At 36.9% G+C, this 27,406-nt stretch overlaps 1 protein-coding gene across 1 annotated transcript in view; it reads left to right on the top strand.

The window, feature by feature from the left end:
- The window catches only part of Cdc73 (cell division cycle 73), a 114,107-nt gene that overhangs the window by 68,572 nt on the left and 18,129 nt on the right, over positions 1-27,406 (top strand). Inside the window, exons 11-14 of the mRNA XM_052737111.1 lie at positions 7,558-7,615; positions 14,669-14,704; positions 15,015-15,102; positions 27,133-27,294. Of these exons, the coding sequence (XP_052593071.1) occupies positions 7,558-7,615; positions 14,669-14,704; positions 15,015-15,102; positions 27,133-27,294 (344 nt within the window). The remainder of the gene's footprint in view (positions 1-7,557; positions 7,616-14,668; positions 14,705-15,014; positions 15,103-27,132; positions 27,295-27,406) is intronic.

The following is a 27,406-nucleotide window of genomic DNA, read 5'->3' as shown; positions in this document are numbered from 1 at the left end:
GGTAACTGGTCATAGCTTTCTGAGGTATAGAGGATGTCGGAGTGAATTTCTTTTTCAGTGGTGACTAGGCATCACTTTCACACTAAACCTGCTAACTGCAGGCTTGAAAGAACCACCAAGTGGGCTTGTTCGCGGCATAGAACTGACTTTGGTTTCTTTAAGCAGAACTAGCTGGCTAATGTGGAGAAGAATGTTAGTTTCTCTCATACCCCAAGCTCAGTGGACTGACCTCATTTTTGCTGTTTGACTTTTGTATATGTCTAGATTATTCCACTTTCCTATGGTCTCTTTATGACTGATGCTTTCAGTATTGTTTATCCTTTGTTTCCTTGACTTTGCCCAATTCTAGTGTCATGGAGGATACTTGAATTTTGCCATCTTGGCATATTCCTAGTAACTTAAGCGTATTCTTTTCTTTTAATCATAAATATCTGTAACATATGCCATTTTATCCATTTCCAAGTTCACAATTCAGTGGTACCATCTCGACATTTAAAGTGTGCAATTGTCACTGATACTCTTGAGTTTTCCATTTCAGAAAAAAAAAGTGTGTATACTTATTAGCCAGTAATTCTCCCATTCCCTCTTGCACTCAGACCCTATTAATGACTAATCTGCCTTTTGTCTCCAAATTGGACTATTTTGGGTACCTCATATATGTGAAGTCATAGAATACTTGTTTTTCTGTGTTTTATTTAATTCATTTAGCATTATATTTTCAGTTTTCATCAACATTATATTGTATTTGAGAGTTTTATTTTCTTTTTTAAAACTGGGTAGAAGAAATTGTGTGTCTCATTATTTTGTTTATCCATTCATCTGTTAGAGTTGTTAATGGGTTGTTCTCACTCTGGCTACTGTTCAAATACTATTGCTCCAAGCATAAGGGCACAGGTATCTATCAAGTCCCAATCTTCAGTTCTTTTTGGTAGGTACCCATGACTAGAATTGTTGGTATGGATCGTTACTCTGTCTTGAATGTCTTCAACCACTGTCATAGTTGTTTTACATTCATGCCAACCTTGCACTGAGGGTTCTGATTTTTTTGTGTTGTGCTTATCTTTTTAAGTTTCATTTTATTTTAAAAATTGTGTGTATGTATGTCTATGTACGTTTGGGTTATGTAAGTGTGAATATAGGTGCCTATAGCTAGAATTATAGGCATTGTGAGCTGCCTAATATTCATGCTAGGTACTGAGTTCAGATCCTCTGTAAAAGCACTATGTGTTCTCAACGGCTGAGCCATTTCTGCAGCTCCTCTACTTCCCTTTTTTTAATGTCATGTAACTGTTCTAATGAGGTTGACATGGTATCTCATTTCTCAAAAGACTAGTGGTGTTTTACGTATTTTCATGTGCTTATTGGTTATTCATATATATGCTCGAGAGAATTTTCTGTTGAAGTCCTACACCTTTTTTGAATTGAATCTTTTATATTTGTTACTGTTTGTGCTAAAATGAAAGGATTTTCTTTATGTTCTGGACATTAATTTTTAATGAGAAAAATGACTTGAAAAAAACTTTCTCCCATTCTATGAGTTATATTTTCAGCTCTGCCATTAGTGCTGTTTTTAATTTTGAGGAAATCTGTTTTATCATATAAACATTGTTATCAACTCTAGTTTTTGCTTCATATCAATACTCCAATGTCAGATTCCATATTGTAAAACTTTTCTCTCATTATATACCTTTAACTTTCAAATATGGTCCTGTGATCTTATATAAATTGTTTTTTGTATATAGTATAAGGTACTGGTGGATATTCGTTCTTTTACATGTTAATACCACTTTTTCCAGCACCGTTCTTTGAAGATTCCTTTCTCAGATGATTTTGGCACTCTTGTCAAATGGGAGTTTATTTCCTCTTCCACCAATCTATACTGTCTGTCTTGATCTCAGTGATGCATTGTTTTAATTGCTATAGCTTTGTAGTAAGTATTGAATTTGGAAGTTTGAATTTTATAGTTTGTGTCTTCTTTCCAAGATTAGTTGTTTGAAGTTATTTACGATTTTCTGTGAATTTTAGGGTAGGTTGTTCTATTCCTGCAAAAACTGGGAGTTTAATAGCAATTATTGAGTATGTATGTGATTTCAGGTAGTAGTATGCAAATCCTAACATAGTAATTCTAAAAATCCAGAAACAGAGGCATATTTTTATTTATGTCCTTTCAGGAATGTTACAAATTTTATTGACCCAAAGCTATACCACCTTGGCTAAAGTTAGTTCCTAAACATCATTACTTTAATAGTATTATTAGTAGAATTGTTTTCTTCATTTATTTTTCAGACTTTTTACTATTAGCATAGAAGCACAGCATTTGTGTGTGTGTGTGTGTGTGTGTGTGTGTGTGTGTGTGTGTGTGTGTGTGTGTATTTTTGTCACCTAGAGCACTGTAGAATGTGTTCATAATAATATTTTCATGTGTGGAATTGCTGAGGTTTACTTTGATGTGTGTTGCCTAGTATGAGCTCACTTGCTATTGAGTGTGAACTTGGTCGTTTGTGCTTATGCACTGTCTTTCCTTCTCTCTCCTCTTCTCTCCACCCCCCACATGTATATACATGTAATTGTGTCTGCAGGTGTGTGTATACACATGGCGGCTAGAGGTCAAGCTTTGGTGGCTGGTTGGTGACCTCCAGGCATCTTCCTGTCTTCTCCTTCCTAGAGATAGAATTAAGACCTGTCTTACCACACCTGGCTCTTACCATGGCTGCTGGGATCTGAACTTGGGTCACTAAGCTTGTGCAACAAACACTTCACTGAAGGAGCCACCTTTGCAGTCTTTTCTATGTTTAAACTATGTATAAGTTTTTCTGTGTGTAAACTTTGCAATCGAAAACTATGTACTGCTTCCTTTCTTGGATGTCTTCTTTTTCCTGCTTGTTCCTCAGGTTAGAATTCCCAATATTCCATTGAAGAAAAATGGTAAAAGGTCACAGAGATGGAACATTTGCTTATGGGAGGAGAGCAAATGAAAGAGAAAAGTCAAGATTGTCCTGGAAGGCTTTAAAGGGGGAGGCAGTGACTTAAAGCACTTAGGGCACACACTTTAGAATAAAAACAGATCATTTGTTTTGTACTTAGTGATGTGGCCTGGGACAAGTTACTTGTATTTTTAGTTTAATAGTTTCACCTTCAAAGTAGACACAGTACCACTTTCATCATTTGCTTTGAGGTTGGGCAAGAACAAGAATATGACCTGGGTATTCAAGTACTTAGTTATGTCCTGGACATGGAAAAAGTTCTTTTGATCTTTTCAAAATTGAGAGCCCTTTATTTGCATGTTAACAGAGAAGAAAATGCTATGCTTTTTAATTATGTTAACTGTGTTGTGTGTTGACAAACATTGAGTACATATGCTTTTTAAAAAAATATTTTCCCCATGTGGCTGTGTGGCTGTGTGAGGTGTGCTCCCCACAGTACACAGTGGGGATTGAAGACAGGATAGCTCATCTGCTAGGAATGGTGTCTGCCACTCACTGAGCACATCTTCAGTCCCAGTTTCCTGTTGTATAGCAGTTCTTTTCAAAACAACAACAAAATCCCCAGCAAAAACCTCCCTAGTGTGCTTAAAATTCAAATGTTTAAGTGTTGTTCTGTTTAAGAATTCTAGTTTTTAAATCCAAACTTCACAGCAGTAGCTTGCCTTGATAAAGATAAAAACATGCAGTAGTATAATAACTTTATGCTAGTTTGTGTGTTTGTGTGTATGTACATATGAGTGCAGGTGACCTTGGAGGCCAGAGGCATTGGATCCTCCTGGAGCTGGCATCATAGACAGTTATGAGCTCCTGAAGTAGGTTCTGGACACTGAATTGTGTCTTCTGTAAGAGCAGTGTATGCTCTTAACTGTTGAACCATTTCTCTAGTCCCAAGTTAACAGAATTTTAAAAACATTATTTGCTGTCATTTGTAGAATATAAATGTGTCTTTAGATATGTTCTTTGTTTTCTTCATTAAGACTTCAGTATTTCAGGTTCCTGTAAATAAAGCTATTAAAACCAACTTCAGTAACTATTTTACCTTTAGAGTATTTCTAGCTAGCCAGTGAGTTCCTGGTGTCTTCCTAGCCTTGCCTTCCCAGTTACTAGCATGACAGATGTGTACTACCACACCTGACACATACTTTTGCCTACTTGTTTAAGGAGCAGATATTCATTTCCCAGTGCCAGAAGATCTTAGATTATCTCATTCACTAAAATAAAACAACGAAGAGTTACTTGTAAAGAACATACCTTACTTTGTTTTCTTTCTTATATCTTGGAAATGCAGCTCTGTCACTGTTTTTCCTTCTGTATAACTGAGTTATTTTAACTTTCCCAAAATAGCTCATGTCTTAACGCAGCTAGCTGTAATGCTAGATTTCCCCCCAAGAGAAAGCAAGTTTCCTCTCCAGTTAGCCGTTTGTCAGCTCCTTTGGTTGTTTCTGCTGATAACTTTATTTTCACGACTGTTTCTAGCAGTCTTAATATCTTTAAAAATACCCAAAACCAAAACCAATAGTATTGGCAGTCTGTTTAGTGTTACTGCCAAATTACTGTTCTTATTAATTCATGCCAGACACACAGCTATATATAACTTTGAAAATATTTCACCTTTTCATCTTCACGGTAGAGAGTGGTAGAATTGTGTTTTACCATTTCTCAGATCTCTTAGGCAGTTTCAGAAGAACGGAGATCCAAGTATAACATGCTTTTTAAACTGGGCACTTGCTAGGAGGCCTGGAAGCGACTCCCAATGAATGACACAGTAAGGAGCTTCTGAGTTTTGTCTTGTTGATAAAGTACTGTTGTGTCACACTGTATAACTGTGTGTGGAGTCAAATTAACCAAAACTGTACTGCAGTGATTTAGATAACTCAATTTGTATAAACTGAAAAAGATAATCTTTCTTTTGCAGCTCACAGAAATTTGATCCAACGAGTTGAGGCTAAAAGATATGTGCATAGTACGCAGAGTGAGATGAGGGAGTTTAATGATTCATGTTATGACGAATTACTAGAGGAAAAGTAGAACTTGAAAGCCAGTAGGACAAGGTAATAGATGTTAACAAAGAGAATTGTATTCCTTTCATATGTATTTATTTATACTTCCTCTGTCTTTTATGCTAGTAAGTTATCTTCTTGAATCAAATGATGTCACTGTTCTAGGCATACCTCGTACGTAGTTCAGCCTTATGGTTAGAATTCTTATCAGGTAGCTCTTATTTGTAAGAAGTAGTCCCAGGAAAGGACTTTTGTTGACCTAGTTTAGAATGTGTGCCTTTTTCAGTGACCAAGGAATGGGATTTATTTCCTATGACCAGGGAATGATTGCTTCATTAAGCAAGGATTGCTCATTGTGCAAACAGAAAGCATTAATAGTATTTAAAAGGATCAAGGTTTGAACTTATTAAAAGTAGACAGAAATTCCTATATGTTATTTGTGATGGACAAAAAGGTGTTTTGTTTCTGTTGCTTCCAAGCTCTAGTCTTTTGCCTAATCTATTTTGATTTAAAGAAAAAAAGCCAGCCGGGCGGTGGTGGTGCACATCTTTAATCCTAGCACTCCGGGAGGCAGAGGCAGGTGGATCTCTGTGAGTTCAAGGCCAGCCTGGTCTACAGAGAGAGATCCAGGAAAGGCGCAAGGATACACAGAGAAACCCTGTCTCGAAGAAAAAAAAAAAAGCCACCATACATTGAGTTGACCAGTGATTGGTGCCTACTGTGTTCTAGGCAGTGGAATTCCAAAGAGAAATGAAACAAGTCTCTGAAGATGATCTTAGAGATAAATATATCAGAAAATTTCCTAACTTATGCTACTAAACATTTCACTTTACTGATAGCTCATATTCCGTTACATTTCAGTTTTTATGTGAATTTAGAAGATGATACTCTTATGGTAAATAAGCTTCACAGATTTTCACAAAATGAATACATTAGTGAAGTCAGCTCTCAGAGTAACTGCTAGATACAGCGTGTCCACTAACTGCCTAAAAGAGAGTGTATTCCGGAAAGATAACTTGGCATCTTTCAGGGCTTTGGACCCCAAGGGTTTCTTGCTAATAAACATTGTAGCTGTTGTTTTTTTATTTTTTTTCTAAAAAATAATGGTTTCTATGGCATTGTAACTGAAGGCTAGGAGTACCATTATACTAACAGTGAAGGTGTTCCCTTGTTAGTTTTTAAAAGTGCTGTGGAATATTTTGCAATTCTAAATTATTTTTCATGTAAAATCTCAAGTTTTAATAAACATTTGGTAATTGTTAAGTGTTTCTTGTGGTAATAGTGATTTGGGTTGTGGAACTGTAACTGATTTTGGTACTTGTCAAATCCTCTTCTGTTGAATACAGTGAGGATAAGGGCTCCATGCAACAATAGCTTTGAAGCGTAAATTATGTTTGAAGCTTTCTGCAAAGAAAATTGTGTAAAAATTGTTGTGAATATAATAGAAACCGTTGCACAACAGGCAGATGTCTTATTAATTAAAGTGTCTCATAGGTGTCTTCCTTAGTATACTTCAACTTTTTGTATATTTTCTTACTCCTATTACATCTCAATTACATCAGTAATTGAGATTTAATATTTAGTTTTTAAAGATTCTTATTTGCTTGTAGTTTAAATATAACGGAACTCCTTTTTGTAAATGTATTTTTTCTGAATATTTAAATTTTTTACATATATTATTTGTGTGTGTGGGCAATGCATGTGGAGGTGAAAACACTACAAGAGTCTCTCCTTCCACCAAGTGGCTTAAGGGGATTGATCTCATCCCTACCTGCCAAGCCATAATACTGGCCTGTTTTCCCTGGCTATTTTAAAGACATTCAATTATTTGAAATAGTTACCTGCTTTTAAGATGTACCAAAAAGTGTCATTATATCTTTCTAACATGAGATTATGTATCATTTACCCATTTTTGCACTTTTAGAGGAAAAAGGTTTGAGTTAACTTTAAATAGGTGGACTAGAATGTGTCTTAGTCATAGACTGACTGTCTGGCGTGAGCATGGCCTTAAGCTTGATCCCCAGCACTTCATTAAAAATAAATTTCAAAAGTTACAAAAAAAAAAAGTCAAGTAGCTCTGTTTCTGAAAATATTAGTATTTTTTTCACAATTAAACAAATCATTAAGAATATTGCTTGGTAACAATGTAAATTTCCATTAAATACCTTCATTAATATACCTTGCTAAAAATAGTATAAAAGATAACTAGGACTTTGCTTACTTGTGTATTTTGCCTCATGATTTTAGGGTCTAGTTCATCATGGAAGACAAGGCATGGCTTGAAGGTCTGCTCTGGCTGCTGCAGTGGTAGATTTTTTTTTTTTAGGGTCAGGGGTCTTTTAAGACAGGGTCTCATGTAGCTCAGAATGGCCTAGAACTCACTTTATAGTACAAGCTGTTCTTAAACATGCAACAGTCTTCCTGTCTCAGCCTCTTAAATGTTTTATTTTTTAAACTTATAGACCTTGGCCAAATGACTGACTGAATGGGAGAGCAATATCAGATCTTTTTAAAATGGTTGATTGCTATGTAAACGAACTTTGATGTCATGCATCAATTTTTATCTTTTAAAGGAAGGTGCATCTGCCCGTAAGACTCAAACTCCTGCAGCCCAGCCTGTACCTAGACCAGGTAAAAATATAAAAATTTATTTTTTTTTCTAGATGGTCGTAAAAATGAATGTTTTTGATGTATAGTAATCTGAAGAAATCATTGTGTCACTTAAAATATACTGAAAGACCATTTTTCTTCAAATTAATCATCAGTATTCCTTAAGCAGATCTTAAACTGTGGTAATATACACAAAATACTTAATAAACTCTGCCAGCATCATTATTCTTTATATTCTTAGCAGAAAAAGTTAAAGAAGTTAAAATGAATAGTTTGCAGAATCTTTGAAGTCTAAATTTTTAATATTATTTACTGTACTATCTTTTCCTCAATTTGAGTTAAACTTTTGATTACTTATTTTTGGCAAAAGTATCTTAAGGAAGGCAGAGGTACAGTTCATCATCATAAGTTTCTGTGGCAGGCCCTTCAGGAAGATGATCACACTGCACCCATGCAGGAAGGAGAGGTGGGTGTGAGTAGTGGGCTCAGTTAGCTTTCTCTTCTTCATGTAGTATAGGATCCTAGTGCCTGAAGTAGTGCCGTCTACATTCAGGGAGAGGCTTCTCACCTCAGTTCATGTGATTTAGCTAATCTCTTACAGACATTTCCAGAGGCTAACATAATCTAGACAGTCTCTCAGATATAACTGAATGCTTGTCTCTTAGGTGATTTGAGATCAACCATCACAGAAATCATCAGTAAAATAAGTGATGGGACGTTACATAACAGTAACATGTAAACTTACACTGTGAGGACATTTGTTTGAGTAATTTGTTTTAGGTGAAGAGTTATAGAACATTTTTAAGATGATTGTTTTTATTTTGGTTAAGATTTGTTTCCAAGGCTATTTACATATGTATTCCTTTACTTAGCAATTCTTCGTTTTAGGTTCATGATATTTTTGGTTGTGAGCCTAGCTTTTAATGATTGAGCCATCTCTCCAGCTCAGATTCATGATATTTTATGCAAATGTAGATTCTTTTTTCCTACAGAAGTTCAGCATGTGTTGGTGAGCACTTAGAAGTTCCACAATCATTTTTGAAAATAGTTGGTAAGGAAGGGTACTATTGAAGTTATTTTAGAGTTTATTTCTTCTCGGTATCTAAAAAACAATTTTTGCTAATTGATGTAAACACTAATAGTGTATTTATAACTATTTCTGTGTAATCTTTGCCAGAATTAGGAGAAGCTAAAGAGCGCTATGTAGGAAGAAGAAAAAGTGAAGTAAGTGGGAGTGACAGATGACTCGGGTCCAAAGAATAGTGTGCACGAAGTCCAGGTCCACTGTAGAAGGAAGCAGCTATGTGACTTCTTGGGAAGGGAAGGATAGCAAGTTTTGGTTTGTCAGTCTAATGATGATCACATAAGAAATTTAGAAATTACAAAAGAGGTAAAACAAGACAAAACAGATCACCTTGAGATTCTCATCCATTTTTGTATTCTGTGAATTAATATGAACTCATAGTTTTCCAAAATGAGTATACTAAACAAAGGCATAGAAGGAAGTTGCTGATATGTAATAAGTCACTTTACTCAAGTGTGGTGTGTGTAGAAATGGAAGTTAGGGGTATTGAGGTTTGAATGTGAAATGTCCTAATAGTCTCATGTGTCTGAGATACTTGTTTACCAGAAGGGGATGATGCTATTTGGGAGAGTTGTGGAACCTTCATAAGTTGAGGAAGGTGGGCCCTGAGGCTTGATATCCTGGCCCTACTTCATGTTCACTGTGTACCTACTGAGTGTGGATGCAATGTGACCAACTAACTTGCTTTCTCCTCCATGCCTCCCTTGCCTCCTGCTGTGTCCTCATTGCCCTAATGGGCTGTATCTCTTTGGAACTGTAAGCCAAAATAGACCATTTCTCCCTTAGATTGCCTGTGTCAGTTTTTTTTTTAAACAGTATGTCTGTGAGTATGTATGTGTGCACACTGTGCATTCCACAGAGCACATATATAAGTCAAAGGCCAATTTTAGGGGAGTTGTTTTTCTCTTTTTATTGTGTGTTCTGGGGATCGAACTTAGGTTGTTCTGCAGAGCCAGCCATTTTGTTTGGCCTTGTCTAGGGTATTTTTTCAGAGGAACAGGTTAATTATGAAAAGAGGGTTGTGTTCTAGTTAACGTGACAATCATATGTGAAATACCAGGTTCTGAAAATTTCAACTCTTAATTATCCTGTGCTTTTTTATGCGCTCTACAAGTACACTGAAGGTTTAACTAATAGAAGGAATTAAGTCTAATCTATAATATCTCAGATATTCCCTTGCCCATACATGTGAGATTTCTGCCCTTTTTTTTGGTCAGGGTATTCTGTAGCCTAGACTAGCCTTAAATTCAGTATGTAGCTGAGGTTGACCTTGAACTCTTAATCTTTCTGTCTCAAGTGTTGGCATAGCAAGCACACACTATCATGCCTTGCCATTTACTCTTTTGGTTATTGTTGATTTGAGATAGAGTCTTGCTTCAAACTTGATCCACCTGCATTAGCTTTCCTAGTACTGGTACTATAGGCATGCTTTATTGCATTTGGCATCATTAATATTTGACATCCATATACCCACAAGCCTTACCCACCATTCTGAAAGAAATGTAGATTTCAGTACTAGATTGGCCTTAAGAACCAGTTTCAATGGATGTTTGTAGCTTGGAGTCTTTATGTGTCCTAATTATTTTTGTGAATGCTTTTGTTCTATAGAAATATTTGTTAAATGATATTTCCCAACTTGAAGGGATTATTGTTTAATATTTGACATGTCTTTACTGTTTTTTAAATCTGGGGGAAAAAATGAGAATACCCCAAACACACCTGACAGTTTAATATAATAGATGGGGACAGAATAGAATTGTAGTATTTTTTCAGGTCGGGTTTAGAACATTTGGAAATGTGGAATGAACTACTTAGTCTCCACTTGGATTAAGGACGTAAAGGATGGAATTCCATTTCTGAGCAATTAAATTTATTTTTTAACTTATCTTTGTCAAATATTAGTAATATCGTACCAGAAAAATCCCTAGATATATGTCACCTTTTAAAGTGTTTAACTAAAAATTTCAGATCTTTAACAAATTTTGGAAAGTAGCTAGCTAACACTGGTCATGTGTTTTCTAGTGCATCGAGAAATAGTCTTAGATAAGCCATAACTCCACTGGCATCTCCTTAAATCATTTGCCTTTATCTCACCTTTTTTTTTTTTTTTGGTTTTTCGAGACAGGGTTTCTCTGTGTAGCTGTGCGCCTTTCCTGGATCTCGCTCTGTAGACCAGGCTGGCCTCGAACTCACAGAGATCCTCCTGCCTCTGCCTCCCGAGTGCTGGGATTAAAGGCGTGCGCCACCATTGCCCGGCTTATCTCACCTTTTTAATGCATCACCAACCATATTCAACTTTTCCACCCTAAAATCTTCATTATCTATCTATCTATCTATCTATCTATCTATCTATCTATCTATCTATCTATCTATCTATCTATCTATCTATCTATCCATCCATCCATCCATCCATCCATCCATCCATCCATCCATCTATCTATCTATCATCCCGTCCGTCCGTCCGTCCGTCCGTCTGTCTGTCTGTCTTCCATTGATGTTTCACGTGCATGTATGTCTGTGTGAGGCTGTCAGATCCCCTGGAACTGGAGGTAAAGACAGTTGTGAGCTGCCATGTGGATGCTGGGAATTGAACCTGGGTCCTCTGGAAGAGCAGATAGTGCTCTTAACTACTGAGCTATCTCTCCAGCCCATCATTTAAGTGTCTTTATAGAGTGGAGATATTAATCCCTGTCCAGTGTGCAGCTGACAAAGGTTTCCCATCTTTTTTTTTTTTTTTTGGTTTTTCGAGACAGGGTTTCTCTGTGTAGCTTTGCGCCTTTCCTGGGACTCACTTGGTAGCCCAGGCTGGCCTCGAACTCACAGAGATCCGCCTGGCTCTGCCTCCCGAGTGCTGGGATTAAAGGTGTGCGCCACCACCGCCCGGCTAGGTTTCCCATCTTATAGGCCGTTCCTTCTGCTGTCCTCATTGCTGTGCAGAAGCCTTTCATTTTATGTAGTCCATTTACCAGCTGAGATTGGTTTCCGAGCTTTCCTGTGCCTGAGTCCTTAACATTTTATATCTTCCCTTAAGGTCTTCAATTCATTTTGAGGTTTTTTTGGGGGGTGGGGAGAATATATAGGGTGAAAGTAGGGGACTACATGTGGATATTTCCTAGCACCTTTTTTTTTTTTTTAATGAGACTTATCTTCTCCAATGTATGTTTTTTATACCTTTGTCATATTAGGTGGATATAACTGTGTGGGTTTATTTCTTTTTTTTTTTTTTTTTTTTTTTTGGTTTTCCGAGACAGGGTTTCTCTGTGTAGCTTTGCGCCTTTCCTGGAACTCACTTGGTAGTCCAGGCTGGCCTCGAACTCACAGAGATCCGCCTGGCTCTGCCTCCCGAGTGCTGGGATTAAAGGCGTGCGCCACCACCGCCCGGCGTGGGTTTATTTCTTATTCCTCCATTCTGTTCCTTTTCTCTACATATGGTTTTTTTTTTGTGTGTGTGTTGGTACCATATAGTTGCTGTTACTATGACTTTGTATTATGACTTGAAACCAGGTAATTATTATTTTTGGTCATAATTTTTATGGTTAGTCAAGGACTTTTATGTTTCCATATGAAATTTAGGATTTCTTTTTTCTTTAGTTCTGTAAAAAAAAATATCATTGGAATTTTGATGAGAATCGAATTGAAACTAGATTACTTTTGATTGTGTAGCTGTTTCCACAATATTAATTCTGGAAATCGATGAGCATACCACATAGAGTTCTTAATGTGCCCGCTAAGTTTTTGTTTAATTAAGTTTATCAACATGAGTTTCACCATGTCCCTGCTTTGGTGCTTCTAAGGAACCTATTACCACTTTTTCTGTAGTTATTTGATCTAAACTTTTGAACTTTACTTACATGTGTGAGCTCTGAAAACATTTCTTTTTCTTGTAGTTGGTCTCCTGAGCCCTTATTTTAGTAAATGTTGCTTTACAATTCTGGGTCTATATGTAGATTTCCTTAGTAGAAACGAAAGAAATCTGACTGAAATGACATTGAGATAGATTCCCTCCCTCATGTCCTTCTCATAGCATCTTTTCTCTTTTTTGTGCCCATATTTCTGTTTAAAATATCATCAGTTTACCCTCCACCAAATGCTATTTCCTAAGACTGTATTATATACCTGCTGTGGGATGTTCTGTATGGCAAATGTGTTGCTCTGATTGGTCAATAAATAAAACACTGATTGGCCATTGGCTAGGCAGGAAGTGTAGGCGGGACAAGGAGGAGAATAAAGCTGGGAAGTGGAAGGCTGAGTCAGAGAGACACTGCCAGCCGCCATGATGAGAAACAGCATGTGAAGATGCCAGTAAGCCACAAGCCATGTGGCAAGGTATAGATTAATGGAAATGGATTAATTTAAGCTGTAAGAACAGTTAGCAAGAAGCCTGCCACGGCCATACAGTTTGTAACCAATATAAGTCTCTGTGTTTACTTGATTGGGTCTGAGAGGCTGTGGGACTGGCGGGTGACAGAGATTTGTCCTGACTGTGGGCCAGCCAGGAAAACTCTAGCTACATATACCAGATAATATGATCTAGCTACTCAGATTTATTTGTGGTCCTAGAAATTAGTCAAGAAAGCTTGTGTATTTCCTTAGGAAGAGGAAAAATGAAATTATTACAAATGTGTATGTGAGAGCCAATCTCTGTAATGTTGGAAAGATCATACAGTGTACTCTATTGTAACAACAAAATAACTATGTGGAGTATAAAGAATTTGTTAGGATGTAGCATCTTGCTCCCTAAAGAATGCATTGTATTTCAAAAAATATTTATACTCTTGTGATTCACTTACAGCTGGCAGCTGTTTCTAAATCTGACATCAATTTGAATGTTTTCCTTACTATCCATCATTCCTTAGTTTAATTCTGTTACACATAAGGAATGGTTTTGAAGTGGCTAACCTACAATTCCATGTGGAATAACTGTATTGGCTAGATAGTTTTCAGGTAGTTTCTTTTGCATTTCGTCTTAGAGCCCCCACTGACTTCCAGTTTACTTGTGTTAGCACCTCTTTTCCCTCCCCTCCCCTCCCCTCCCCTTTCCAGGTGGTTCTCATGTAATTACAGTACATTTTGATTCTATTACCACATTCCCCAGTCTATCCTGAGATCTTTGTACTCTCCTAAATGATTTGTGTTTTAAATGTTACTGTCTATTCTTTCATTTTCCTGTGAAGTTCCTTGGTCTTGTTAAGTGCTCACTGTTTTGTGTTCGCCATCATAGCATCATGCAGAATAAATTTTAAAATTAAACCCACTAGAATCCATGTGACACAGAAAGCATTTCAGAAGATGTTGTATAGGTAAATAGTAAAACTGAATACGAAGCACTATTTATTCTCTTTTATAAATCATGAATTAAGTTAATGCTGTCTGCTAACAAATATTTCTTTGCTGCTACATGTAGAATAATAAAACCAGAAATATTTGTGTTTCATAATGCAACCACAATTACCACTAATGAAGTCCTTTACCGACATTATAGATTAAATAGGTTTTTCAGAGATAGTTAACTCACTGCTTTTAATGGTCTTTCTCTAATCAAAAATCATTTAAAGAGAGAAAAGAATTTAAAAACTATTTCAGATCTTAATCCCCAGTAACTTCTTTCTCTTTTCTGTTTTCCTATCCTGAATCTACTGTGTTAAATGTTCTTTTAGTAATCAGCTTTTACATTTATAACAGTTAATCAGTGTATTATAAAACTATTTTCTTTATCAGATCCAGGCATCCATGAACTAGATAATTAAACTGTTATATTTATTTGTTTCTTTTTTAATTAATGTATTTATTCTATTATTCATTTCTTATACTAAATTGTTGAGTAATGCTACAGCATTTTAATATTTGTAAAAAGCAGAGGTGTAAAATGTGGGATTTCTTGTGGTTTACCACCAGTCATGTGAATATCAGTAATGTTTAAGCTTCCTTTATAATTTGGAAATAATGTTTGTTTTAATAACAACTGAGATTTTTGTTTTTTCTGTTTATAGTTTCTCAAGCAAGACCACCCCCAAATCAGAAGAAAGGTATGGTATGATTGTGTCTTTGGTTTATTTTAGGAGGTGAAATAGGTTTCAAAACCAGGGCTAATATGCTTGTGTACCATTATTGGGTGTATCTGCTTGGTATCTTTACTTGGCAGGAAATAAGCCACATGAGTGGCTTATTAAATGTTTTTGCCATTATTGCAAATTTAAATTTTAAATTTATTTTAAAATATTTTGGCATGAAAGAATTAAGGTTATAAATTTAAAATTATTTTAATACAGAAAGTAATTCCTTTCAATAATAATAATGTAATGATTTTTTTTTAATCTTTAAATTTTTCCTTTACAGGATCACGAACACCCATTATTATCATCCCTGCAGCTACCACTTCTTTAATAACTATGCTTAATGCAAAAGACCTTCTACAGGATCTAAAGTAAGTAATTTATACTTTTTTTTCTGGTTTTTTTTTTTTGGAGACAGGGTTTCTCTGTTTAGCCTTGGCTGTTCTGGAACTCTCTCTGTAGACCAGGCTGGCTTTGAACAAAGAGATCAGCCTCTTCTGCCTCTTGAGTACTGGGATTACAGGTGTGCACCATCACCACTAACTTATAGTTTTGTTTTTTTTTAATTTATAGTCTTTAAATAATTTGATAAACTTGTTCCTTGTAAGACACTGCTGGTGTCACTATGTAAGTTTAATTTTTTTTTTTTGAGATTATAATATAATTAAATCACTTCCCTTTCCCTTTCTTCCCTCCAAACCTTCCCATGGCACTACATTTTCTTCATTGTAAAAAATTTACCTCATATACTATTGTCTGATTATGCTTTTCCTCTCCTCAAATGCTTCCCAGGTTCTGCCCATCGTCTCACCCACCCAGTGCCATGGTGGGTGGGCGTGTCTGTCTGTCTTGTCTCTCTATAACAAACAAACAAACAAAAAAACCCATACAAAAATGGAAACCAAAATGTACAAACAAAAGACCAGTAAGACAGAATGTCTAAATAAAGCAAAATGAGCCAAAAAGTATACAAAAAGACCATTTTACTCCTAAGCATGGGGCCCACCCTGATGTGTGGTTAATATACCGAGCTATATGCCATTGGATAAAACCTTTGCCATTAGGTATCAATTGCAGACAGCTTCTTGTTTAGGGGTGGGAGCCCATGTCCACTTCCCCCTCTCAGCACTGGGACCCCTTCTGGCTTGAACCTGTGCAAACCCTGTGCTTTCTGCAACCATCTCTGTGAGTTTATATGTGTATCAGAAATGTGTATGGAAGACAGGTTCCTTGGAGTCACCCATCACATAGCCTCTTGTAATCTTTCCATACATCATCCTTGAACTCTAGGGGGACAGGTGTGATAAAGACATCCCATTTGTGACTTAGTGTTCCAAAGTCTCACTCTCTGCACATTGTCCACTTGTAGGTCTCTGTGTTAGTTTCCATTTACTGGAAAGAGAAGTGTCTCTGGTGATGGCTGACTGAGGCACTGCTCAACGGGTATAGTAGAAAGTCATTAGTAGTCTGTATTAGTTGCTTCTCTGTTGTGATGAAACACCATATCTAAGGTTACTTTTCTCTCTCTCTCTCTCTCTCTCTCTCTCTCTCTCTCTCTCTCTCTCTCTCTCTTCTTTTTTTTTTTTTTTTCCTTCGAGACAGGGTTTCTTTGTGTAGTTTTGGCACCTGTCCTGGATCTTGCTCTGTAGATCAGGCTGGCCTCAAACTCAGAGTTCTGGCTATGCCTCCCAAGTGCTGGGATTAAAGACATGCAACACTGCCACCCAGCCCAAGGTTACTTTTAAAGTAAGCATTTAATTGGGGGCTTGCTTACAGTTTCAGAGGGTTAGTCTATGACCATCATGGCTGACAGCATGGTGTCAGTTGGCAGGCAAGCGTGACTCTGGAGCTGTAGTAGCTAAGAGCTCACTTGTCATCCATAAAATGCAGGTAGAAAGAAAGAGCGTGACCTAGCCTTGCATGGGTTTTTGAAACATCAAAAAGCCCATTCTCAGTGACACACCTTGTACAACAAAGCCACACCTACCTATTCCAGCAAGGTCAAGCTTAGTAATTTTTCTAAAACAGTTCTAACAGCCGGAGTTCACAAATTCAAACATAGGCTCCTATGGGGACCATTCTCATTCAAACCACCACAGAGTCATTTTATTGCTATGTTCTTTTAGCAGAATAATAGTATTAGGTTTTCTTATCCAGTCTCAGAATCTTGACCACTCTAGCAGTTTGATCTGGATTTAACTTTGGTAGATCAATAAATTTATCCACTTCTTTGAGGATTCCCGGTTTGATGGAGTACAGATTTTTAAAGTATATTCTCAGGATTCTGCCGATTTCCTTGATATCTGTTATATTGTACCCCTTTTCTCTCTAATTTTATTAATTTGTATCTTATTCTCACTGTGTCTTAGTTTAAGTTGGCTAAGAATTTATCAATGTTAATGATATTCTCAAACAAGCGTTACTTTCATTAATTCCTTGTTTTTTATTTGTTTGTTTCTATTTCATTGATTTCAGCCCAGAGTTGGATTATTTCTTGTTGTCGTGTGTTATTTCTTCTTGTTCTAGAGCTTTCAGATGTAATATTACGTACTAATATAAGATCTCTCCATTTTTTTTATGTAAGCACTTAGTGCTATGAACTTGCCTCTTTGAACTGCTTTCATTGTGTCCCATAAATTTTGTTATGCTGTTATAATTTTCATTCAATTCTAAAAAGTTTTTAATTTTCTTCTTTATTTATGTCTTGACCCATTTTTCTTTCCATAGTGAGTTCTGTTTCCATGAGTTTGTATACTTTTTGTTGTTGATATGCAGCTTTAATTGATGGTGGTCAAATAAAATGCAGGATGTTTCAGTTTTTTTGTATTTGTGGAGATTTGGGCTTTTAGAGTCTCCATGGGGAAGTCAGATGTTATTCTTCGTTCTTCCATTATGTTATGTGGCCTTTTTACTATTGCAGCTTTTAATATCATTTCTATGTTCTGTACATTTAGTGTTTTGTTTATTATGTGTTGTGAGGAAATTTCTTGTCCTGTCTATTTGGTATTCTGTATATTCTATATGTTCCTGTACTTTGATAGGCACCTTCTTGGTTAGTTTGGGGACATTTTTGTTAAAAATATTTTCTGTGCATTTGGCTTGGGTCTTCTTCTTCCTCTGTCCCTATATTCATAATTCATAGATTTGATATTTTCATAGTGTCCCAGATTTATGGATGTTTTGAGCTTTTTTTTTTTTTTTTTTTTTTTGCCAATTTAACATTTTCTTTGACTGAGGTAAACATTTTTTCCACCTTGTCTTCAAGACTCAAGATTCTCTCTTCCATCTCTTGTAATCTGTTGGTGAGACTTAACCTCTGAGGTTTTTCTTTAATATCCTAATCTTTTCTTTCCACTTGGGTTTTCTTTAGTGATTTCTATTTCTTACTTAAATTCTACTTTTCTGTCTTGAATTGTTTTCATCATTTCATTCAGCTGTTTTTACAGACTTTATTAAAGGATTTATTTATATCTTCTTTAAGAACCTTGAGCATATTTATATTTGCTGTTTTGAAAGCCTTGTTTGTGATTCAGCTATATTGTATCTCTAAGGGCCTACTATAATAGGATTCACTGGCTTCTGGTGGAAGCACATTGTCTCTACTGTTCTTTTCTTTCTGTGCTTGTGTCTAGGCAGCTGGAATTGTGATGTTTGAGGTGTTTCTTGGTGCTTCTTGTTGGGTGTATGGTCTGTTCTTTGGTTGCTGTTGTCCTTAGATCCTAGGCAAGTGTGGTGGCTGTGGGTTCCCTGATAGAAATTCCTGCATTTGGGTGGGTGGTGTAAAGGAATGGAAATGGCTAGGACCAAAGACTGGGAAGGGCTGTGGGAAAGAGCTAGGGGTATTGGGTAGACATCAAGATGTGATGAGAAGGGGGAGTTCCTACAAGCAGGCTGCAGAAGGTCAAAAAAGAGTCTATAAAGAGATGGAGATGAAAGGGCTAGGGGTACCCTGGGTTTGCACCTAGAAATGGAGTCCCCAGTGAATTGAGATGGGGTTGAGGAGGGGCTCTTGCAAGCATGTTGAGACTAAGAGTAAGTCTGGTGGAGAGTGTAAAGGAGGTCAGGAATGAGACTAGCCTACCTGAGTAAATTCCAGCTATGTGTGGCCATTTGAGGGGTTGTGTCCCGGGTAGAAAGTGTTTCTGGGGATTGGTGGGTGACATAAATGGACAGAAAGCCTGAATGGAAGGCTAGAATGGCCATGTTCCTAGTGCTCAGGAGATCACGTGAGAGGGAGCCTGTGGGGGAATGGGTGTCTCCTTTCCACCTTCTAATTATTATGCAAATATATTCTTTCCATCATTGATAGTCTGTGAAATAGCATGTGGCTGCTCTTTTCTTTAGTTCTGTTTTTGTATTTCTAGAATTTTTATCTAGTTTTGGATTCTTCAGAGACCTGGGTTTGTTATATTTTGTAGCTAATACTGTAAATGTACTGTTTTAATCTAAACATTTGGTGTTGTAAATGAAAAAGAAAGAGGAGGGATGGGAAAATAGAGACTTGACCTAAAATTCAGCATTTGATTCACTCTGTGTGTGTGTGTGTGTGTGTGTGTGTGTGTGTGTGTGTGTGTGTGTATGGTGTGTGTGTATTGTGTGTTTTATGAGTCCAAGAGCAATGTGTATTTTTCTCAACTTTTAAATTCCTTGTTTAAGGTATAGATTATATTTCCTATGAGGCTGCCTTTTACTTGATCTTAGGATTTTTAAAAATTTACTCTTCGTATTTTTGAATTTAGTGATCTTTTAAAGCTCCTTCCAACTCTTTTATATGGTATTTATCTTAGTATGCTGTTAAGTCTAATATTTATAGTTTGAAGAGATAACAAAATGACCTTGTTTCCCTTTCTTATTAGCCTTACTACAGAGAAGCCAGTTAAATGGACCACACTTTTAGGATAGATTGTGTCCATTTTTTTCTTCCAAATTCAAAACATTTCTCTCATTGTTTAATGACTCATTGCAGTTGATGTCTCCTCTACTGATTGAGTCGGCTGGAGGCTTCACCATGCAATTAATGCATAATTGAAACCTCCTTGACACAATTATAGTACTGGCTGTGGCCCATAGTTCAAATTGGCATAGATTCTGTTTCGTTATATATAAAAGTAAGGATTCTTCTATCTTGTATCCCTTCACTGATAAATGAAGCAGAAACTAGAACTCAGCTCAACGTTTTACAGTCTAACTTTTAACACTCCTACCAAAATAAAGCTAATATTATAGAAGTGTCAAGAACGTGTTACTTCTGTTAGCATAATTGAGAGAAGATTGGTGGGACTACACAGTTATTTAGAGTAGAGTGCATAGATGGAAAGTGTTCTTCTGGTCATGGTGGAGTTCTCAGAAGGCAGAGTTACTTCCAAGAGGAGAGCTTGCATAAGAGAACGCTCAAAAGATATATATGTAGAGGGTACCCTTGCAGTCACTAAATGTTCTTCCACACATACGTGTAAGGAAACTACTTGGGCCTGGGCTACAGTAACTGCTGGGAATGAGAACAGGCAGGGCAACCTTTGAAACTTGTACCTAACCAATGAGAGTTCCTGTTCTCAACAATCGCAGCTAGTGCAAAGTGCGGTGGTGCATCTGTATTCGTTTGAGGATATGGTCTGTCATGATGGGAAGGCTGTCTTTGTTTGAGGATAGGGTCTGTCATGATGGGAAGGCTGTCCTCGTCTAAGGATATGATCTGTCATGATGGGAGGGCTGTCCTAATGTGCTTTCTGTTGCTGTGATAAGACACTGTCCAAAACCAACCACATAAGAAAGAATTTGTCTCGAACATCTAATCCTACTCACTGGGAAGGAAATGAGGGCAGGAACTCCAGTCAGGTACAGGGAGGCAGAAACTGAAGCAGTCATGGAAGAGTGCTGCTTAGTGGCTTGTTCTCTGTGGCTCTTTTAGCATGCTTTTTTCTATAACCCAGGATCACCTGCCCAGGGGTGTCACCATCCCCATTGGGCTGGACCTCCCACATCAATCATTAATCAAGAAACTGTCCACACAGGCTTGCCCACAGGCCAGATGATAGAGGCATTTTCACAATTGACGTTTCCACTTCTTAGATGATTATAGCTTATGTCAAGTTGACCAAACAATCAACAACAACAAAGAGAATAAAAACTTAACTAGCAGAGAAATCCTGGCCCCAGAAACACGAGTCATCTCATCACAGTTGAAGTACATTTAGGAAGCAGAGAGAGATGCTAACTATTTAAATTGTCCTTTTCATTCATTTGGGACCCAGCCCATGGAATGGTGCTACCTATGTTAGTGTGGACCTTCCCACCTCGATGAACTTGTTCTTGTTCATCGTTGCAGTGTTAAATAAACACCATGACCAAAACCAGCTTGGAGAGGGAAGGACTTATTTTATCTTAAAAGTTGTAGTCTGGGGCTGGAGAGATGGCTCAGAGGTTAAGAGCACTGCTTGCTCTTCCAAAGGTCCTGAGTTCAGTTCCCAGCAACCACATGGTGGCTCACAACCATCTGTAATGAGATCTGGTGCCCTCTTCTGGCCTGCAGGGATATGTGCAGACAGAACACTGTATACATAATAAATAAATCTTCAAAAAAAAGCGGTTTTTTTTTTGTTTTTTTTTTTTTAAAGTTATAGTCCATCATTGAGAGAACTCTGGTAGAAACACAGGCAGGGCAGGAACTTAAGTAGAGACTGGAATAATGCTGTTAGTGGCTTACTCCCTGGCTTCTGCTCAGCCAGTTTTCTTACATAGTCCAGGATCCATTGTCTAGATATTGTATTGGCATAGTGGGCTGGATCCTATTACATCAGTTAGCAAGCAGACATGCCAACAGGCCAGTCTGATCAGGCAGTTCCTCATTTGAGACTCCCTCAGATAACTCAGGGCTGTGTTAGGTTGAAACCTGAAGTTCAGTAGGAGATAACCCAATCTAGCTAACTTGCTGGGTGGCTTGTCTTTTAGGTCATTTTAGATCTAGTCATTTGATAGTAAGCATTAATCATGATAAATCTGAAATAACATAGTTCTATCTAAATAATTTTTTCAGATTTTTCACTTTATCCAATGTGCACAGATATGCTTCAGAGCAGCACACTAGTTGATGTAAACATCATGTCCGACTGACAGTTGAGAGATGGTAAATTAGGTAAATTGCTATCTCTTAAAAAAAATCCGTTGTAAAATTATTAATGTAATACTACTTTAAATAAGACAAATTTTTTTTTTCTTCTTCTTCTTCTTTTTGGTTTTTCAAGACAGGCTTTCTCCGTGTAGTTTTGGTGCCTGTCCTGGATCTCGTTCTGTAGCCTAGGCTGGCCTTGAACTCACAGAGATCCTCCTGGCTCTGCTTCCCGTGTGCTGGGATTAAGAGCCTGTGCCACCGCTGCCTGGCTAAATAAGACAAATTCTTAGTGAAATAAACATGGTTAGATTTACTATTAAATAGTTTAATTCATTTTTTAGGAACACATTTAAAGTTTGATAGACAGGAGATAAAACTTTTTCTCATATTTAACTGTCTGATGTACTGTCCCTCCAGGTGCCGCTATGTTAACTAAACTACTTGGGCAAACTAGAGGCATAGAAATAAAATACTGTTGTTTGTTCTGTTAAGATTTTGGGTATAACTTAAAGGGCTAATTTTTGCCTTGTTTTCTTTGAGATCCTAAATTATCTTCTATCTAGTCATGGCTATCATTAACTGATACTTCTCAGGCATAAGAGGAATTGTAATAGAAGATGACAGGTTGATAATTGGTAGAGTAGCCAAACTAATAGTACTGTATATGTAGCACTTTGGTCATACTCTTTGTTTAGTTGAGTAAATCATTGCATATTTATTGAACTAATGTAAACTTATGTGTCATGACTTAATGTTGGAATATATCCTACAATTGGTGATGGACATCTTAGAGTTGTCAGGGCTTTAGTGGCAACCCTGACACAATTTTTATTTTTCACATTAAACATTTCCAAGAAGAGACTTATGTCTACAGTGTATAAGGAACTCCTACATACTGATATTAAAAAGACTCAGAAGCTAAAGATGAGATATTGCAATAAAGGATACAATATCCAGTAATGCATGAGGAGATAGTACTTTACACTCATTAGAAACGGCAAAATTAAAAATCTAGTTCTCAGGAATTTTTGGTGAATGTACAAAATGGCAACTATTCTTAAAAACTTTTTTGCAGCCGGGCTGTGGTGGCGCACGCCTTTAATCCCAGCACTCGGGAGGCAAAGGCAGGCGGATCTCTGTGAGTTCGAGGCCAGCCTGGGCTACCAAGTGAGTTCCAGGAGAGGCGCAAAACTACACAGAGAAACCCTGTCTCGAAAAAACAAAAACAAAAAAACCAAAAAAAACCCCAAAAAACTTTTTTGCAATTTCTTACAAAGTTAAATGTACTCCATGATTCAAAAATTCTACTCCAAGGTGTTTATATAGAAGAAATGAAAATACATGTTTATAAATCACTAATGTAATTCCTTTGCTAGCTTAATTTGTACTAACCCATGTCTTAGAACCTTTTTGGTGAGGACTGAATATTTGTTCCTGCTGTCAATTTCATATATTTAAATTTATCATTCATATGATGATATAAAAAAGAGGAGACTGGGAGATGTGTTGGTTGATATTGTCAGCTTGACAGAATCAAGAATCACCTAGGAGACAGACCTCTGGACATAGTTGTAAGGGATTGTCTGCATAGGTTAGCTGAGATGGGAAGACCAGTGAATCTTTGGACAGTACTATTCCATGGGCTGGGGTCCTACAGAGGGTAAAATGAAGAAAAGGAGGGCCATTCGTTGCTCTGTTTCCTGACTGTAGTTACAATGTGACCAACTACCTCAAGCTCCTGCTGCCATCACTTCCCAGCTGGGAGGGACTGACTGGACCCCTGAACTACGAGATATGTAATAAACTCTTCTTTCCTTAAGTTTTATTTGTCAAGTTTTTTTTTGTGACAGCAACTGGAAAAGTAACTAAGACTGGGGCTAATGAAGATGAGAACTCTGCCCTTGGTAATAGGATTAATGCCATTGCAGTGAAAACCTCAGAGTTCTCTTGCTCTCTTCACTGTGAGGACATAGAGTGCAGGTGACAGGCTGAACCACTAAGTAATCTCTTCCTCCCGAGGTTTCCAGTCTGTCGTCATCTTGATGTTTGACCTCAACTTCTAGAAATGTTAGAAAGAAAAGTTGTCTTAGAAGCCACCTTGTCTGTCATGTTTTTATTATAATATCTCAAATGAACTATGACACCCATACACCCACAATTAGCAAGAACAAAATCATTTTCAGTACTGCAGTCTAATGATAAAATACCACTCAGCAGTAAAAGAGAGCAAACTACTGATTGTGTTCCCACAGTATGGTTGAATATTAGAAACAATTGATTGAAGAAGCCAGCTACAAAGGATTATGTCCTATAGGACTTTATGTATATGAATATGGCAAGACCAATTTATGCTGATGGGAATATAAAGTGATTATTGAGAGAAGAGTGATGAGAATTGACTAAAAGTGCACAAGGTGTCAATGGATATCACATTTTTTTTTTTAATGAACATGCTCTGGGTATAAATTTAAACTATTTTTCATATTTAATTGTGTGTAAATTTTATGCCAATGTTATATGTGCGAAAATACATTAAAATGAATTCCACTTTGTGAGAGAATTGCAAACTTATGTTGTTATAATTACTTTGAAGATCTAAACGATCTCTACAGAGAACTTGTACTGTAGGTAAAGCTCTGCCTATTTTTGTTCTTGAGGTATAAATGAAAAATTTTCTGTCATAACATCAAACAATGTAGTCTGCTAGGAGAAGTAGCCAATTCCAGTAGAGGGATAGTGGCTTTGAGTTATGTGCAGTATCATTAAAGTATTGGAGTTTAGTTGGCAGTTAATATTTTTGTTTCCTTTAGTGGTATGATAGAGTTTGTATACTAGTCCTTAGTGTCTCTTAGGTTTGATGACCTTCATTCAGCAAGATGAACAAGTGGCAAATAATCTTTCCAATGAACTTCAAAAGCGGTTATAAGGTTTATCCTTATGTTATCAACTGACCAAAGGAGGAAAGTATTTGAAATAGAGCTGCTTCTTATTGTTAACAGAGGAACTCTGCTGTTCTTAAAATAAAAACATACCTTGACATAAGCAGACATTAAAATACTAGAACACGTGAAAAAAATTAGTTTTTTTTAAAACTCTGGATCATATGAGTTGTTCTGAACTTTAATAAAACTGAAGCAACCAGTGTAGAAACATGCAGGTGCTACATAACTCTTTATTTATTAGGAAATAGGTTGGATTAGGTATGTAATAACTTTATTAATTAGGTAATATCATTTGTTTTTATTTTATAATTCATTATCGAAGTACTTTTTATAACATTTCAAAATTCAGAAAGAAAAATGTGGTATTTAAAAATGTGAGCAATTTAACCTCAGCTAGGTAGAGACTGAGGCCAAGAAAACCAACTTAGTTTTGGTGGTAAGAACTGTGTGCGTCTAAAACACGAGTTCAAGAGCACAGACTCAACCGTGTAGATACGTTCTGACATTTAATGTGCTCCGTTTGCATGTGCAAGTTTACTAAATACCTTCCTTCATTGTTCTTTTTGATTTAGAATTGTTTCCAACATTATATACAATATTTTTAAAATATGTTTTATTTAAAGTGTTGCTATTAAAGTTGGCATTTTCTGTATAAGCTTGATTAATTAAAAATGAGCAAAATTTATACAGGAGGAAATGATTACCAGATATAAAATAAAGATAAAAATCAGGTCATCTCAGACAGTTCTGTACTGCTGTTATTATCAAGCACTAAAATCTTTCATGACCACAAAATTAGCATTACTTTATAGAAAGTTTCAAGGAGCCCTTCCTAGTGTGGACTTAATGCATCCCAACCCTAACCCTAACCCCACACCCAACTCTTATTTCTTAGCCCTTATCCTTTTACCGTTTCATCTTCCCTAGCCTTTGGAAGCACTGCTCTGCAAGTGCAGTGGTTGTATTGATCTAATTGGAGAGGGTAAGCCATGACTAATGGACCATATGTTTGGATTATATTTACTTTAAAAATTAGAGTGTTTATACACGCTTAAGTATTAGGTACTTTTTTCAGTGCTCTGACAGAATACTTGACAGAAGCAACTTGGGTCCCTTTTGTCTTACAGTTGTAGGGTGTATATAGTCTCCCCTTGTGGAAAGCCCTTGCAGCAGGAGAGTGAGACAGGTTGCCACACTGTATCTGATTCAGGAAGCAGAGAGAAATAAGTGCTGGTGTTATTTTAGTTTTATTCAGCCACATGCCTCAACATTTGGAATAGTGTTGTCTATAATCCAGGTAGAACTGCCCTCTTCAGTTAAACCTTTCTGAATTCCCCTATGAGACACACCCAAAGGAATGTTGTCATACCATTTCAAATTGAGTCAAGTTGACAGCTAACATGCTAACCATTATAGCTTGTAAAACACTACCAGTTTCTAGAGTGGTAGTTCCTCTTCAGAATGTTAGGTTATGTTATAGTTTGACTTCTGTGGGGAGGATACAGTAGAAAATTGAATCACATAGAGTTTATAAATACTGCTATATGATAGTATTAAAGGTGTTTATTAGAACAGACTATTGATATATGCTGATTTTCCTACTTTAGAATCTTAAAAGTAACACAGAAGTTTAATGTCACTTAATTTTTCTGAAATATGAAAGTGTAGAAGTTTTTTTTAAAAGTGTCTTGTGAAATTTGGAGTAAGTTGGTCTCCCAGTGGAGACTGGCTCTGTTTCCAGTGTGGCCTTGAACACACAGAGATCCTGCCTGTTAAGGGCATGTGCTGCCACTGCCTGACATTCTAACTAGAGAGAGGAAGGAGAAAGACAGTAGAGAGATGCTGCTGGCTGCCAGAAGAAGCAAGATGTAAAGTACCGGTAAGCCACAAGCCACATGGAAGAGTGTAGATTTATAGAAATGGGTTAATTTAAGATGTAAGAGCTAGCTAGCGAGAAGCTTGAGCCATTAGGCCATATCATTTGTAAATAATATAAGCCTCTGTGTATTTATTTGGGTCCAAGCAGCTATGGGACCTGCAGGTGAGAGAGATTTGTCCTGACCATGGGCCAGGTGGGACACAGGAAAACTTCCAGCTACACAGAGGTAGGCGGATCTCTATGAGTTTGAGGGCAGCCTGCTCTACACAGCTAGTTCCAGCATAGGCAAGCCTACACAGAAACCCTTTCTCGAAAACCAAAATCAAAACAAAAAGGAGCGTATCTTTCCAACTCTTAAGATCTACACATAAAGCAAACATTTTAGCTTAAAATATTAACATTTCAAAAAGTATTTGAAAATATATTTTCCTTGTTTCATCATATTGTGTACTTTTTCTCTACTCTTTCAAAGGTTTGTCCCATCAGATGAAAAGAAGAAACAAGGTTGTCAACGAGAAAATGAAACACTAATACAGAGAAGAAAAGATCAGATGCAACCAGGGGGCACAGCCATTAGTGTCACAGTACCTTATAGAGTAGTAGACCAGCCCCTGAAACTTATGCCTCAAGATTGGTAAGGTTCTTCCTCCCTTCCCCACTCTCTCTCCCTTCTCCCCCATTCTCTCTGCATTAACGTTTTGTTTGCATTTAAAGTTTTTTTTTTTAATATTTATTTTGTGTGTATG

The sequence above is a fragment of the Peromyscus californicus genome, unplaced genomic scaffold, assembly GCF_007827085.1.
Source record: "Peromyscus californicus insignis strain IS unplaced genomic scaffold, ASM782708v3 Scaffold_14__1_contigs__length_90479793_seg_2, whole genome shotgun sequence".
Taxonomy (NCBI): Eukaryota; Metazoa; Chordata; class Mammalia; order Rodentia; family Cricetidae; genus Peromyscus; species Peromyscus californicus.
Note: the sequence above shows the minus strand (reverse complement) of the source record. Positions and strands in the feature narration are given on the sequence as shown.